Source organism: Erithacus rubecula (assembly GCF_903797595.1).
Source record: "Erithacus rubecula genome assembly, chromosome: 1".
Classification (NCBI taxonomy): domain Eukaryota; kingdom Metazoa; phylum Chordata; class Aves; order Passeriformes; family Muscicapidae; genus Erithacus; species Erithacus rubecula.
In genome coordinates this window covers 36,201,981-36,218,591 of record NC_136658.1, presented here as the reverse complement: position 1 = coordinate 36,218,591, position 16,611 = coordinate 36,201,981, and the positions used below count along the sequence as shown (strand labels likewise).

Genomic DNA, 16,611 nt, shown 5'->3' with positions numbered 1-16,611 from the left:
ACTCTGAACCTCCCTTTAAGTCAACAAGGGACATTCCATGTCAGAGGGAAATTTGGTATTTTCTAACATGGATAGGATAGGATAGGATAGGATAGGATAGGATAGGATAGGATAGGATAGGATAGGATAGGATAGGATAGGATAGGATAGGATAGGATAGGATAGGATAGGATAGGATAGGATAGGATAGGATAGGATAGGATAGGATAGGATAGGATAGGATAGGATAGGATAGGATAGGATAGGATAGGATAGGATAGGATAGGATAGGATAGGATAGGATAGGATAGGATAGGATAGGATAGGATAGGATAGGATAGGAGCCTACAATGATTATCTCATCCACTGCCTGACCAATTCAAAGCTCACAAAAAGTTAAAGCATCTTATTAAGGGCCTTGTCCAAATACCTCTTTAAACACTGACAGGCTTAGGACATTGACTGCCTCTCTAGGAAGCCTGTTCCAGTGCTTGACCTCTCCCTGGAGATGGATTCCACAACTTACACAGGCAGCCTGCATGGCAATACCAACTGCTGCACTTTTGATGGCCAAAGGTATAAGTGTACTGTGTGCCACAACAAAATAAAATGTAAAATGTGTCACAGAAAAACTGTAAAATGGAACTGAAAATGAAATAGTCCTAAAGGTCTGAGAATAATCTGTCCTCTGGCATTTTCCTCTAAAATTGCAATTTCCCTTCTGGCTGAAAACACTATTTCTAAGGGAGTCAGTATTAACTGTTGTAATTTTGCTAGGTGAACACAAGGAAGGCATTGTGGTCATAGACATAATGCCAGCATTTTTTTAAAAAGCACAGACAGATTAGCTACACAACCCTAACACAGGCTACTGAAGTCATTCAGAGTCAATGGCACCATCTTTGCACTATATATGCAGTGGAGCTTGCTTGAAGCTAAGCATCTAGAAGCATTTGGACAAAGCTCTGAGGCTATGGTGTGATTCTTGGGGTGCCCTGCATAGGGCCAGGAGTTGGACTTGATGATCCCAACACGCCCCTTTCAACTCAGCATATTCTATGATTTAACCATGGCTGAGACCTTTGGAACCCCTCCCTCCTGGAGCCCTCTTTCCATCCCAAAGGTGCTGTAAGATACCTATCTGAACACTGTCTGAGCTCAGAGGAATGTTCCTCAAAGACTCCAGTGCAGACAAAAGGAAGAAGAGTCTTCCAGTGTTCCTAGGCAAGAAGGTGCTTTCTGCAGTTTGGTTTCTTGAGGTCACTCCTGGAAACTTTCTCTCTCCTGCTGTTCCAAATTCTCAGAGGAGTTTGTCAGGACTTCCATTTGTTTTTGGCATTTGAAAACAGTTTAAAAGCAAACTTTCTCTTGAGGTCTAGTCATTACCCTGAGGTTTCATCAGTTACTGCACATGCTGTGGGGTAACTTATATACAACGTGGATGCCAGAGGCAAAGAAAAGCCTTTGACTCTTAACAATGATAAGAGGTTCTTTCTGCTAATATTTCTGTGGCAAAGCCTGAAACATGATTGTGGGGCTCAAGAGGGAGAGGAGATTCCCAGGCTGTTTCACTCCACACCTGCTCTAGGAGACACACTGTTCCTGCTTTCCCTGAAGGAAGATGCACAGACACACAGTCTCCATCTACCTGTCTGATCAACAACCAAGAATCCAGCTGTTTTATATGTCCCTGCAGCTACAGCAAACTCTTGCTGCTTTGTTCATGTTATCACAGCACACAGAAACCTCATCACACTGGACATTTTTGCAGACAAGCAATAATGTCTCTCTAACACACCACAAAGCTTGCAGTCTAGGTTGTTAGACAACACCAGAGAAAAGCCTGAGGAAAGGGAATATAAAGCCAACATCATGAAGTCAAGGCAGTTCTTTATAATACATCAGGATTCCCATTTCTGTGCTAGTTATGTTATCATCCTTACATCTGGGAGGTGTATTTTAAATTGCCTATTACTGAAGTCCAGAAAGATTGACCACAGTGACCCTTCCACAGTGCCTATGGTCTTGCTCCATCAGCAAAAGAGCTGTGGAAATTGATCCAGCTGTGCAGTGAAAAGCAACCTGTTTCCTGAATTGGAAACTATGCACCCTCCATAAATACAGGTGACAAGAGATGGTGGGTCACAATACACAAGTCAAAGGTAACTTTGGCTCTATAAAGGATGAGAAGTTGGTCTTCAACTCTCTGAATATTACTTGTAAATGGTTTAAACTGTTTGATTTATACTTTGGGAAAAACCTGGAAGTAAACACAGTAGGTTGATACAGAAGTGTGGCCATGCACTTACCAGCTTTTTCTTTGGCACTGATCACTTCAGCTGTTAGTGGGGACACTTCATGCCTGCCAGCAAACAACTGGTGATCCTGGTAGAGAAAGCCACTGTCTTCCAGCACCGGGATGGGGCTGGTAGGCTTGTAACAAACAGATGTGGAGCCTGTAAGAAAGGAGAAGGGAATGCCAGTAAAGAAACTGCATGAATGACAAAATATGAAGCCATGACTTATGATAGCAGTCCAAAAAAATTTCTTGAGCGTGGCTAGGTGCTGAGAAGCCCTTCTGAGCCAGTGAGCAAACCTCCTCTTCAGTCCACACTTCCCAAATAATACATCTGCTCTGAGGAACAAGAGGCAAAACACCAAGTCACCAGTGCTGTTCCATGCATTGACCCAGCCTGGCCTACAAGGTTCTCAGTCCAGATACAAAGAAAGGTTTGTAAGAGCTAACAGTGACAAGTCACAAGCTCACAAATCAAGGCAGAGCCCAGGACATGAAACCAATAGAGCCAGCATAAAACTGAACAAGGGAATGGGTAAAAAGAAGGAAAGGTGAAGACACAGCCACATATAAAATAGGGCTATAATCTGGGAAAGGTCTTACCACAAAATCTGCTTGTGAGTAATAGTTTAGCAATACAGAAAATTGCTGAGACATAAAACACAACAGTGCTATCAAGGGAGAGAGTTTATAAATCACTTTGTCCAGATGTTCTTAATATGGTAAGGAGCGGATGTAGCTGGGGGGCCATGGGAATTTGTGCTGGGAATGTGTACTGATGGCTGGACTGTGCTGGTTTTGCTAGGACAGAGTTAATTTTCTTCTCAGTAGCTAGAGAGGGACTGTGTTTTGGATTTCTCCTGAAAACATTGTTGATAACACAGGGATGTTTTAGTCTCTGCTGAGCAGCACTTACACAGCATTAAGGCCTTTTCTGCTTGCAACTTGGCAAACAACAAGGCTCATCCTAAATCTGTTCTCAGGGGTGCTTGTTTTAACAAGCTGATACAAAATGCATCACAGCAGTGTTAAGCCAGGAATGACATTGGCTTGACCCTGTATTTCAAGCCACAACCGCCATTGGCATGGTCCTACAATTCAAGAAAGATACAGACTGTAGAGGGTCCAAAGGAGAGCCACAAAGATCATCAGTGGGCTGCAGAACCTGCTCTGTGAGGAAGGGCTGAAGGAGTTAGGTCCTTTCTCCCCGGAGAAGAGCAGGCTGTGAGGGAGCTCTCATTACAGTCTTGCAGCATTTAAAGGGAGGCTACAGAGAGGAAAGAGGCTCTCTGTTCACAAGAACCTACAGTGAGAAGGGGGCAGCATGCACAAGTTGCACTAAGGGAAGTTTTATCTTGACATAAGGATGAAACTTCTTACAGTGAAAACAATCACTCACTGAACAACCTCCCCAGGGATGTGGCAGACTCCTCATCACTGGAGGTTTTCAGTATGTGATTAGACACTGTCCTAGATAATCTCATCTAAACTGTCTTCTTCCCTCAAAAGGTTAGACCAGATGACTGTGAGATCCCCTCCAACCTGGTCTGTTCTATGATTCTATGATTTTTTACTTTCTCATTTTTTCTGTGAACTCACTCATTTTTGTAAAGAGAGACTCTTTGAGGTTCAAACCTTGGAAATTAGCATCTCCTGGCTGCAAGTTCCCTGGCACAACAGGCACACAGCAGGGTGACTCTCCACTCACCTCACTGGCTGTCACAGGTTTTAGGCTAAGGGAATGGTCACCAACCTCTAGCACCAGCCACTGCCAAAGACTTGCTCGAGCAGGAGGCAGAGTGCTCACAGTGGCACCAGTGATGCATCCAGCCATCCCTGTGGGGCAGGAAGCCCACAAGCACAGGGTCCCACAGCACCCCACTCTGCAGGAAAAACAGGCATCCACGAATGGCCTGGATTTATTAATCCTGACTGCTTGGTTGGTGCTCAGCTAACTGCATGCTCCCTGCATATATTACACCTGTCATCACTAACCCCATGCAACTGCATAGAGCAAGGCAGCAGGAGGACAACAAGGGGGTAGGATCCAGCCTGTTGTTTCTACAGGCATGAAGATACTATTTTCTTCTGTGCCAAGACGAGAGGAAATAGGCATTTCTGCAAAATGTTAATGAATTCATCACTTTACCATTCATATTATGCATGAATGTGTATGGTAGTTATCTATATTTAGAGAGCAAGAGGGAAAGATTGCTTGCTTGAGCAGATTTAAGCCATATATGTTTGTGAAAACAAGCATAGCAGACTGATCTGTAAATTGTGCTGATGCTGACACAGACCCAAGAGAAATCTCAAGTACACTAATTCCCAAAATTATTGGCCAATTCTGGTAGAGAATAGGATTAAAGACACCCTTTGTTGCTCTTCCACATACACAGTCTCGCCTTGGAATTTGGAATCCTGTATGTAACCAGAGCATCTCAAACCCAAGCTTGTTTTAGGAATAAAAAGTAGATTGGAGTGAAGCAAAGAAAACATGCATACCCAAACAATAAGACAAGCAGCTTCAAGCATTACAGGCAACCTGGGCAGCCAGCAGATACTGGCTTGGCCCCACCCCTCACCAAAGAGAATTCAAAAGAAATAAACTGTTAGTAAAACTGTATCCTCGCCTTCTGCATTTGAAGTCTGTAGGCACCCTTGGGTCATGGTTTCAAATTTTAAAAGATGGAGAAAAAAATACATGTTTTTTCTTTAACAGGAGCAGGAATTCTCACCTAACCACTTGTCCTTGGTTGTTGTGGCATAGCAATATTCTACTAAAATCAGGACTGGTAAATGCCAGCTCTGCCAAGCTGCTCAGTTTCTGATCTCTGTTATATCAGAGTCAAAATCAAGCAGCCCCAGTCCAGGCAGCAACTACTGGACTGTGCTGCACCCATGTTGATGTTTTATCATCATAAAATGATGTAATGATGTTTTATGATGTAAAAAATGATGCAACAATATTTTATGTTCATTTACAGTGGGTTTTAATAAAATGTCAGCTGTAACTGACACAGAAAACCAGTTTCTGTGTAACACAGAAAACACTTGCCAAGAGATCAGTGCTTGGCACACAGCCACAATCCAGATCATGGGCAATAAGGCACCACTTGAAAGCTTAGTGGAATCTCACAAGCCATTTGGAGCAAGGCTGATTTCTTTCTCCCCTTGCTTCCACTGGAGCCTTCCAAATCCCTCTCTGAAGGGAAAGCTCTATTACATCCAGCTCTGACATGGTGCAAGGCACTCATCCATCCAATGGTCAGGCACTTGCTCCTTTCCCAGACCTCCTCATTCGTCTACAATGCTCACCAGAAGAGCAATTTTCATCCCCATAACTGATTCCTGGTGCCAGAGCAGCGGGCAGGAGTAAGAAGCCAGTTGAGGGCAACCTAGGATGAAGATCATGAACCCTCCAGGGGCGTGTCCCTGGGGAATGGCTTTTTACCCAAACAAGACACAAACCACAGCTGCTGCAGCTGCTGCCCCACATTTTGTGACAGCCACTGCCAAGAAGAACCAACCTCATCAGGTCTGTAGGTGCCTGCAGGCAGCTACCAGCTGTGCTGAGCCCTCTCCTCTCCCCCTCCCAAAGCCAGCCCAGCCCCAGGATGCAGCCCAGTCCATAGACATCATACCTTCAATTGCCATGTATCTAGTGTCTCTTATGGCCAGCTCTGTAAGACATGACTGTATTTCTGGCCCAGTTCAGTCCCTGCTAAATTGGGTAGCTGCTCCAGGCCTTCATTTCTGTATCTCTATTGACCCTCCTACATCTAAGTGACTGCCTGACACAAATTCATTTGTTTTCCTTTTCTTTTAGATAAGCATGCATTCCACGGTACAGAAGCAGCCATATTATCCTGGAGGTTACTGCACAGAAGTGCAATTCATTTGAAGATTCAGAATTATTTAAATGAATAAGATGCTAAGATTAACACCAGACAGCCAGCCAGGACCCAGAGACAGTGGAGCAATACTTAAATATTTCCTTCTTCTGATGTGGCTTCAGTCTGGTTTTGAAAAGGATCTTAAATAAACCACATAGGAAGCTCATTGCTGTGACATGAGAGGAAAGCCATGTTTTTAAAGCAGTAACAGCATCCCCAAGAAACAAATTCACAACAACAGTCAGAGAAGATGGCTTCCTTACAGCCAAACTGTATGACTACTCTCATTGTGAGCAAAACACAAAAAGATGCCAGTTGTGAAAACACAGCTTGCTGCTATTTAGAGGCAACATCTCAAGGCAGAACACAGGTAATGAGTTTCTGCATCACACCCCACTGCCCACCCAGGTAACATAATGTGGCTGCCCACAGCACAGCCCATGCTGCTGGCATGTATGATTCCTCCTCTACCACCTAAAAGCCACCCAGCCAAACAAAACCACAGAGCTGACCTCCAAAATTCCTCTTTGCATCTGTACCCTACTGACCGAGTGGTTCAAAAGAGACTGAAGTGTTTCAAATATAATCTGAAATTAAAAAGTAAGTAAGGCAGCTTTGCACTTTCCTATAAACCCTGCCACAGTATGCAAGGAAAGTCTAAAAATGACAGAACAAAAATTACATCGTTTCCAAACCCACATCTGTCCTTCTGTATCACAGCTGTGCCAAAAAGGAGTATAAATACCTTACTCCACATTCAAAATATCTTTTCTGCCCTGTTGCTGCATAAAAATCTCAGGTCAAAAAAGGAAGAGACGTATTTAAGGAAAATAACTAAAGGACAGTAAATCACTCCAAGGTCCCAGGGCTGCATCAAAGCTGTGTCATGAATTGCCCAGGGTGGACCAATCAATCCCTGCAGTGGGTCACAGGGGCCCTCTGTCGAGGCTGGACACCCCTCCATATCCATTCTGGTCCATGAACCCTGCTTTCTCTCCTAAGCATTAGACTAGTCTTGAGAGCAGGGATTGCCATACCCCAGCCACACAGCCATGCCACTCTCCCAAAGCTGGAAGGAAGATCTGAGTTTCCTTTGGCACAGAAAAAAAAATAATTCATGTGTCTTGCTTTTTGGTTTAGGTATCAAAATTGGACACCTCACATGTCCCAAGTTTCGCTTTTGGTACCTCCAGCAGCGCTAGGATTCCTTTGCAGCCACAGCTCCAATGAAGTGCAGGGTCAGGCAGCCACTGGTGATTGTTTCACATCAGCAGCTCCCCAGTCAATGCACAAGTTTTCTAGGTCACTACTGGGGTGCCTGACTCATCCTCATACCCCATAATTCTGCCTGTCAACCTTGCATCCACTGCCAGGGCTCCTGAGCCCTGCAAGGACTCAACAAGCACCACTAGTATTATTTTCACAGGAGCAGAGCAATATCTTGCAGGACAAAAATCCAACCCACATAATGCACACCAGATGTGAGTGAGCAGCACCTCTCATTTCCCACATGAAAGCGAGAGAAGCTGCACCCCTGTGCCTGGCAGGATTATCAGAATGAGCTACGCCTCGGCAACTCACCGCTCTGGGGAAACAAATCCTCATCCCAGAACCAGCTCCAGGATCCTTGCTGTGTTATTCCCTTGCTCAAGAAGAGTTCCTGGAGTCACCCATTCTTGGTACTGTCATTTCACTTTCCAGAAAGTGTGTTGTCCAAGAAAGCACGAGCAAGACTAATGGCAATAGGCAACGGAGGCGGCCAAACCCCATCTCTCCCAAAGAATTGTGCTAACATGTCCAAATTTAACTGCCTACAAGGATGAACATTCTCCATCAAACTTCAGCCTCAAATGCTTATTTTCATATATGCTTCCCTTCAGCAAAAACCAAAGCAGGGGAGAAAAAACGCCCATGAGAGAAGCAAAGCAAATGCTCTTTGAAAGCAGCTCCCAAACCTGGCACAAGATCAGATGGATACAGGAAAGAGTGGAGCCAAGCCCGCCTCCCTGGGAGATCCCCTGGGTGCCTGCACTTCTTTGCCTTCCCAGCGGAAATCAGGTGTGCTGGCGTGTAGGGGCAAACCGTGCCCATCACCACTCTTTCATCTCAGATGGTAGCAGGGTTTGTAATGCTAGAATAACATGCTGGTTCTTCCCTCAACCCAGGCTCGCCCCAGAGGAGGGGCAGGATACAGGCAGGGTATTCTCATCACACCTCCAGGTGTCAAACAGTTACCTGGGCATTAACCTGACAGAGTAAGAGATGCATATTCCTTAGGCAGCTGTGCTAGGCTTTGCAAAAATATGTGCATTTTTATGGTCTCTCTATACTATAAGCTACACACTTGCCTCCGCAGCTACAACACTGAGTCTACAAATACCATTAACCAGCCTAAATTTATTCAAAGAATTGAATCAATAATTGAAACTCCTGCTTTGATCAAAGTGCCAGTGGCACAATGACGGCTCATGTCAGCACTGCTGCTCTGAGATGAAAGGATAAGTATTATTCAGAGCTGAAAGTAGGGGAAGAAACTCCTGGTAAAAGAGTGAAATACAAAGGCTGACATGGAGCTCGTGAGCAAGACAACACTTCTGCTACAGCCACACCGCTTGTCAGACCAGCAACTGTCTGCAGACATTTTCACTACACTATAAATTCTGATTTCCAAGCAATAAAAAAACCTCCAAGATAAAAATTCATCACATAAATTCTTAGGGAAGGAAATCGTCTTCCACTGGGAGAAAAAAGCAAAATCATCAATCAGCTACAATATACAGACAAGACACTTGTTGAGCAGGAGTTTAAACCATGATAAATTTTGCTGTACTGACTGCCTTTAAAAATGATCACGTTACAGAAAAGCACTGGCATGATCCGTGTCCCTTGGATATTTAAGCCCTTCCATTAATTAACCAGAAGTGAAATAGGACCTAGGTCTGTGGATCATTCAGTCTTAGTTCCTTGTTACTTCAAGCAACTATGTTATAAAATTCCCTTCTTGAACTGAATAAACAGCATCTTGAAGAAGAGGAATTTTTTTCACCCCATTCGGAGGAGGTTTTGGGATCTCTCTTTCTCAGACACACACAAATATTCCTCTTGGTTCCCAATCACAGCCACGGACGTTGCTCTTTAACCATCTTTTTTTTTTTTGCCAGTGGTGTCCTTTAGGTTAAATAGCTTTCTCCCTGAGTCATTCCCACAAACTTGCAGCGTACAAAGGAGCCTGGGATAAGGACAGAACAAAAATAGTACAAAGGCTGTACAGTACTCTCTTACTGAAAAGGCGGGCATTGAACTCTATCGTACAGATTTCTAGAGTTTTTTCTATTTTTTTGGAACACAAGCAATAAACCATCCTAAGGATCCACAGCTCTTCACTTGATCTGTGTGAAGAACTGCTTGTGAAAACCCGACAGTAAGCAGAGTCTTTGCACAATTCTTAAGTGCATAACTTAAAGCAAAAAGAAATTAAACCTTCTTCCCACCAGAATATATATTACAATTATGATTCTTCCATTTTTAAATCATTACATGCAATTTATATTCAGCCACGCTCAAAATGCAGAAATTTAATAAAAGTGTTATACGCAGAAGTGCTAACAAGATAATTGCCTGTAGTTCTTGCTCCCAGATGGTTCAGCTCAGATTTAGAACAGGGAAAATCACAGAAACAGCCACCAGTGTGGAGCCATCATATCAAAACCAGCCTCAAATTGGTGCTGGTCACAAGCAGAGGGACACATCCCAGGGGATGGGATATGTCACTAGCAGGGACCCTCTGTCCATCCCAGGCAGCCATCACAGGGAGGAATTTCACTAAAAACATTTTAAATCGTTAAATCATTCATTAAATTAAATTAACAATGCTATTATTTTCCGGACTGAGGTTTGATTACTGGAGTTACTGTTGTCTAAAGCACATTCATATTTGTGATAGCCAGCATGGTCAGAGCAGATAATCCCAAGTGCTGCTCAATGATTTAACCCTGTGCTATGGTGTCCTTGAGACCTGGCATGTCCCTTCTCCTCTGCTGGTGCTGCCTTGGTACGTATTGACTGTCTGTGCCTGGACTGCACAAAAAAAATGTTCAACTTCAAGATGTAGGACAGACATGCATCAGCCAAACCATAGCCACACACTGTGGTGAGACACATCTGACCTGGATAAGGCCACAGAAAGCCAGCAAATGTGGCAGATACACCTCAAAGTATGACCAAACTCTGCTCTCACATGCACCAACCCAAACCTGGAGCAGGTTCACCAGCTTCTACAGATTTACTTGAAACTGACACCCACAGTAGCATCTCACCTACTCAAAGTCATTAAAAGGACCAAAAATGGACATACACATTTCCTAAATGCAACACTTGAACAGAAAGTTGCCCTAAGAATTTATTTTTTCAGAGGTGATGTTGTTCTTGCTACTATTTTCTACTTCCATCTATTTCTACTTCTGCCCTGAATGGAAGGCAGGCTGTTCCATTAAAAAATTCAGGACACAAATGGGGACCAGATTACATCTATCCCAAAGCTGCCAAGAAGCAATTGCTGTATGAAACCAAAAATCCTCCTGGGATTTTGCTCAAATCCGCAAAATATCCCGAGCACTAAACTTTCCACTGGGACTATTACATTAGCAGACAGTCTGTGTGTGAAAATCCAAGCATGCAGCCGTTCTCCTAATGGTTTCCAGGAGAAGAAGGCTGCACAGGGCACACACTCCTGCCTTAGCACCAAATAACATTTATACCAGATCTGGCCTTTAAAGTGAGTTACATGGCTATCAGTGAGAAAAAAAGGCACTGTGGAGTCAGGCTTTCGTTTCCTGGAGGAAAGCTGCAATGGTCAGCAGTAACCTCCCTGCATGATCCTGAAACACTTGTGTGCACAGTCTGGCTGTGCCTGACCCTCCCCAGGCTGCTGCTGGGATCCCTTTCAACCCCCACAGGGGTGTCTCTGCTGGGGAAATGCAAAGCCTTTGCTCTGTGCTGGTGTTTCCTCACAGAGGAGCTCTTGCAAGGAGCACCAGAGCTGTATCCGTGCATCCACCCCTCCATACAGGGACCAATGCACAGGGGGTTTGGTCCAGATCACCGGTGGGAGGGCAGGACTTGGAACCTGCCCTCATGCCTGTCACCAATCCTGCAGATACTTGGACTTAGGAGAGGCCACACGTGCCCCTTTGGATTGAAGCTGTCCTCCCTCCTCCAGCAGCTGAGTGCTTTCCAAAAAAAGAGGAAAAGCAAAGTTTCCCCTGCCAAATACTGGCAGAGGGAAAAGGGGTGCAATGGACATCGGGAGAGATGAGAATGGACATGCAGGTTATTGGGAGGGTCCCCCACAGCCTGGGGAAACCAGGAGGCCCAGCCCCAGCAGCACTGTGGGGCACATACCTCCCCTATTCATCAACTTAAAACCAGCCTCCCTGAATTCATCCCCTCACACCACTGCTCCAGTCGTGGCTGGGGACGAGGAAGGCTGGGCAGGACACAGACCCTCCATGCAGGGCCATACCATGCACCCAGCACAGCCCCAGAGAGGGTTTTACTGTGGGCTCTTGCCTAGCCAATATTCCCTGCCCTCACCACAGACATTTCTTCATAAGGTATTTATAGGACCCTTGGAAAAGCTTTTCTGGCCATTAGAAATTACTACACATATATACACATATATATGTATAAAAGTAAATATATACACATGGTCTACATTTTATTTATATATAATATATGCAGCCATGTATGTCTATATATATGTAAATATCTAAAAATACATAAACACATATATATTTATATATATATATATATATATATATATATATATATATATTTAGTATCTATATATAACTATATACAATGCACACCTGTTAGCAGGAATGGCGCTGCCAGCTAGCTGCACTCAGGAAAATTCATAGGACTCATGTTCAGTGCCACACTTCTCTCAGGAAGCTTTTAGCTTTATTTCCATATATTAAAAGACATAACCTGAACTCATTGGATGCCCAAGAAGAGCCTTGCAGACCCTCAGCCACCAGATCCTCTTCTCTGGCCACAGCTGACCACAGCTCCCGGGATGCTCGCACAGCACCAGGAAAGAGAAAAAAAAACCTCTTTCCATCGAAAGAGGAAAAAGCCCAGGCAGCGACCTTCCTGTACTTAAAGCTATGAATCACCAAACCTGGCAGGAGAACTCGGGTTAAATTCACGTAGTGGGTTTTTGGCTTTTTTTCCTTATAATGCTGACTTTTTTTTTTTTTTTTTTTGTTAATAATCGGAGTTTATCTTTGTTCCCTGCATGGGTAGGGTGGTTAAATATGGGAAAAAAAAAAAAAAAAAAGTTCCATCTCACCATCCCCCTGGAATAACAAGGCGAGAAAGCGCTCCCCGGTGTGGGGGCCCCTCCTGCGTGTCCCCACGCACCCGCGGGACGGGACGGGACGGGGCCGGTGTCCCCGCTGGGCGCTCCGGGGCCGCTCCGAGTGACAGCCCGGCGCCGGGACCCGCGGGATCGCCGCTGCGGACCCGGCAGCGCCGCTGGAAGCGTTCCCCGCGCTCCCTCCCGGCCGGCGCTCCGCTCTTCCCGGGAGCGCCGGGGCGGCGGACCCCGGGCGCGTTGCTCCTTCCCAATGCACTGCGGGCACCCCGCTCCGATCGGGCTGCTTCGGGGCTCGCCCCGCGCTGCTCCGCCTTCCCGGAGCGGGGAAGATTCCCGGCAGCGGAGGAGCGGGAGCAGCCGGGCTGGCGGCGGGGCTGGCGGCTCGGGTCTAAGCGAGCGGCGGACCGGCTTAGCACGGACCGGCTTAGCGCGGAGCGGCTTAGCGCGGACTCGGCCCCGCGCAGGGTCCGGGAGCCGGCGGAAGGCTGCCCAGGCCTTCCCACATCCTCCCGGGAGGGCGGCGGGCACGGCAGCGCTCACGGGCGGGCATGAGAAGCGCCATCCCGCAGCGGCACCCCGCGCAGCCCGGCACACACGTGGGCGCCCGCACCCCCACCCCCCGCGCACAGACACACGTGTGGGCAAACATGTCCGCACGGACACGGACGCGCACCCGCGGGGACACACGGACACCGCCCCCCTTCCCCGCCAGTACCTCCGGCTCCGCGCCCCGCCGTCCCCGGCAGCACCGCTGCCATCCGCGCCGCTGCCGCCGCCGGGCGCGCTCCGCCGGCCGCCGCGGGCCGGGCCGGGGCGGGGACAGCCGGGGGTGGGGACAGCCGGGGGTGGGGACAGCCGGGGCGGGGACAGCCGGGGCGGGGACAGCCGAAGGGGCGGATCCGGGGCGGCCCAGGCACCTCCCGGCGCGGGGCGGTCCTGCCCGCTCCTCTCCCCTCGTGTCGGGGGTGTGGGGTGCACGTTCAGGGGAGGATCGCACCAGCCCCACCAAGTGACATTGAAGACACCTGGGTACGCCCGGGGTGCTCCTGTGTGACAGCACGGCTGCCCCGTCTCGTGTCTGGGGATGCTCGGGGTCTAAATCCCGACCTAGGTACCGGCACAGGCTCCCCGGTCCGAGGAGCCGAGTCCCAAGCCCGTGAATTAACCCTGGGCATCCTCCTCGTCTCCCAGAGCTCCAGCTTCTCCCTGTGCATGGAAGAGCCCATGGCTGTTCGGGGTTTGACTGGGGATATGATTTCGTTCCTAAACTCAGCTCCCCATTCCCTTGCCCTGCTGCCCCCCTGCTCCATCACACGTCTTTGTGGTTTGGTGCGCCAGGGATGAGTGCTCATTAGTGACCCACTGCTCCATCTCCCCAGCCCTGCTGCCAAGGGTTTGACAGAGAGGACATGGCAGAACAGCTCCTCTGTGTGTGTGTGTTTGCACAGCACTTGTTCCCGTCCCTGTAGCCATGTGCACACAGACCGAGTTGGGCAGTCCCAACACAGCTTATTCCCAGCACTGCCCCATAGAATAGGATGAGTGGCACTACCAGGACACTGCTTGGGTTTCCCCATCTTGGTGCTTCAACCTCTTTCAATCCAGCACGCTGCCCAGTGATGCCAGGATTGTCCATTGTATTTGTACTTTCTCCCAGGGACTGATTGTGGCTTCTCCCTCCTCAATACTGTGCCAAATGGATAGAGGCAGATAGGAAGAAATGCAGCAACAGGCCGAAGAAGAAACTACTCACTGTCACCACAGTCCCATAAAGGGGCACAGCAAGACAGGAGCTGGTCCAGTGCCATGGCCACAGGAGAGGGTGGATGCAGAGAGGATTCCCAGCAGCTCCAGGCACTGGGAGTGTGCTGTGGTTCACAGCAGTCTGAGGCATCATAAAACCCAGCTTTGCTCAAAGTTTGGGTTTTGCTCAGATGAAAGACACAGGGAAGCTATAGGATATGGGAACAAAGAAGCAGAAAATATTTGGTGAAATTGGGTTCCTCAGTTCTTGCATCTGTGCATCTCCCATGACAGAAATTACCCCAGAACAATGTTGGCCATGTGAGCTGGGCATCCTCAGAGGTGCCTTTCCCTCATGCCTGTGTGCAAGGCGAGGTGTCAGCCAGGTGCTGTCCCTGCAATGTCTCTCTGGAGCTTTGAAACTGAAGCATCTTTTACTTGAAATTGTCCCCCTGAAGAAGCCTAATACAGACTGGGTTAATGCTCAAACAGGGGAGCAGTGAATTGCATTTATGCTGCTTTTTGAGATGGGTGGCAAGAGGAACTATCACATCCCTGACTTCTTCAGGAGAAGAACAGGCCAGTGCTTAGGGTACCAGGTTTGGATTAGAGATAGTTGTTCAGTTCCTTTGTCATCTGCAGATGCCTTGAGTATGTGGGAGAAGATTAAGCCCAAATTCAGGTTTTTGAATACCTAACTAAATCCTCTGCAAAGTCATAGGGAACCTTGACAATAGAGTTAGACACCTCAGTCCATGAGAGGAATTTGCCTTGGATTTTTCAGATTTTCCTACCTCCCCCAGAGAGGTTAGCTTTGCTTATAAGCACAGGTGAACCATGAACCAGCTCAGCTGTAAAATTAAGGTGAAATTTTGCTCTTCCTTGTTAAGTGCCTGTTCACTGTGGCAGGTGAAGTGGGATGAGGACACTGCTGTCACTGAGTCCACTGAGTCCAGTTCAAAGTGGCAATTCAAGCACTACTTTTTGTTGTGTTCCAACTTTATCATTTGGTTGGGCAAAATGGGACACATTATTTTGGTTATTCTGCTTCCCAGTCTGTGTTGTGGGGGCCTGGAGGCAATCTGGCTACCCTTGTCCAAGCAGATCCAAGCTGTTCAAGGTTTATTTTGTTTCTCATTCTGGCCCCAGGGTTTGTACTCCCCTTTTACCTACTGCTGCAGGGTGATCAGTGCTGATTTTGGTGCTAGAAGAACAAATATATCAAGAAAAAAGATTATCTGCCATCTTGTCTTTCAGCAGAATTGCAAGGACCTAGTGAACCATGCTGTTACTTTCCCAAGGAAAAGACCTTTTTTTCTGCTGAAGTTAAAGTATTGTTTCAATTTTCTCTCATATTATTAATTTTCTGGTGTGTGTTTCCACATCATTTTCAAATTATTTTTTCCTGTTCAATTCCATTTTGATTTGATAAACTGGAAAGTGGATGGCAGATGGGAGAGGGAGTTCTCTAACCCCTTGTGGTTTGATACATCTGATAACCTCTGGGGGCCTGTGTCTGCCCAGGAGGGCAAGGCAACTACCACTCAAGCTTCTCCTCTTTGCAGCTCCAATATTTTAATAAATTTCATATGTACTTAGTAATTTGTGTATTTATATATTTTATTAAAATGCATTGTTCCCTCAATCTGGGAATAGCTCCAGTATTTTAACATTTTTTGTATGTTTGTTTGTTTTATGTCATTCTTCTAAAGAATTTGGGAAAGGAAGGAAGTTGATTTTCCACTCCTTTTGGTTCTAACCTGCTCAACCAGGACTAAGTGCCAACTGAATTTCAGGTCAGCAGATATGATATGATGGTGATATCTCTTTTCACTGTCTCCCTCCTGCTTCTCCCTGGTAGCCATGGATTCAGGAGACCCACATTATCCACACATCCCATGTCTCTTCTGCTAGGGATAAACAAACCCCTCTCATGGATATCCCAAGCATTTTTGGGAGCTACATGGGATGGGAGAAGCATTTCCAGGTGCCACCATGGCTTGCTCCTTAGCAGCCCCCTGCATCACTCAGCATCCCTGCACCATCCCAAACACCTGCTGGCTGGGGAGCTCCGAGCAAGTGCTGCTGACAGAGCTGGGGCTGGACCCCTGAGGCCCTGCAGCAGGGATGTAGCCATCCCAAACCACGAGCACACCCGGGTGTTGATGCTCAGTTACATTTGCAGCCAGCCATGCGTGTAATCCCACAGATCCCAAATGCTGCAAGCACACAAATAACTGTCCCGCCGTGCCTGACGCTGCGGCAGCCCCAGATGCCAGCGCGCGATTCCGCTCCTCGCTGTCCCTGCTGCTCGGCTC

The 16,611-nt window shown here is 47.1% G+C and overlaps 1 protein-coding gene across 2 annotated transcripts in view; it reads right to left on the bottom strand.

Moving 5' to 3' along the window:
* Nucleotides 1-16,611, bottom strand: part of AMOTL1 (angiomotin like 1) — a 152,885-nt gene that overhangs the window by 39,202 nt on the left and 97,072 nt on the right. Inside the window, exons 2-3 of one of the 2 annotated variants that reach the window (XM_079319095.1) lie at nucleotides 13,266-13,328; nucleotides 2,289-2,435 (exon numbers count right to left, since the gene is read on the bottom strand). In XM_079319095.1, the coding sequence (XP_079175221.1) occupies nucleotides 2,289-2,435; nucleotides 13,266-13,308 (190 nt within the window). In that variant the 5' untranslated portion in view covers nucleotides 13,309-13,328. Of the gene's footprint in view, nucleotides 1-2,288; nucleotides 2,436-13,265; nucleotides 13,348-16,611 lie in introns of those variants that run through there. The other variant, XM_079319096.1, reaches the window with a different exon arrangement.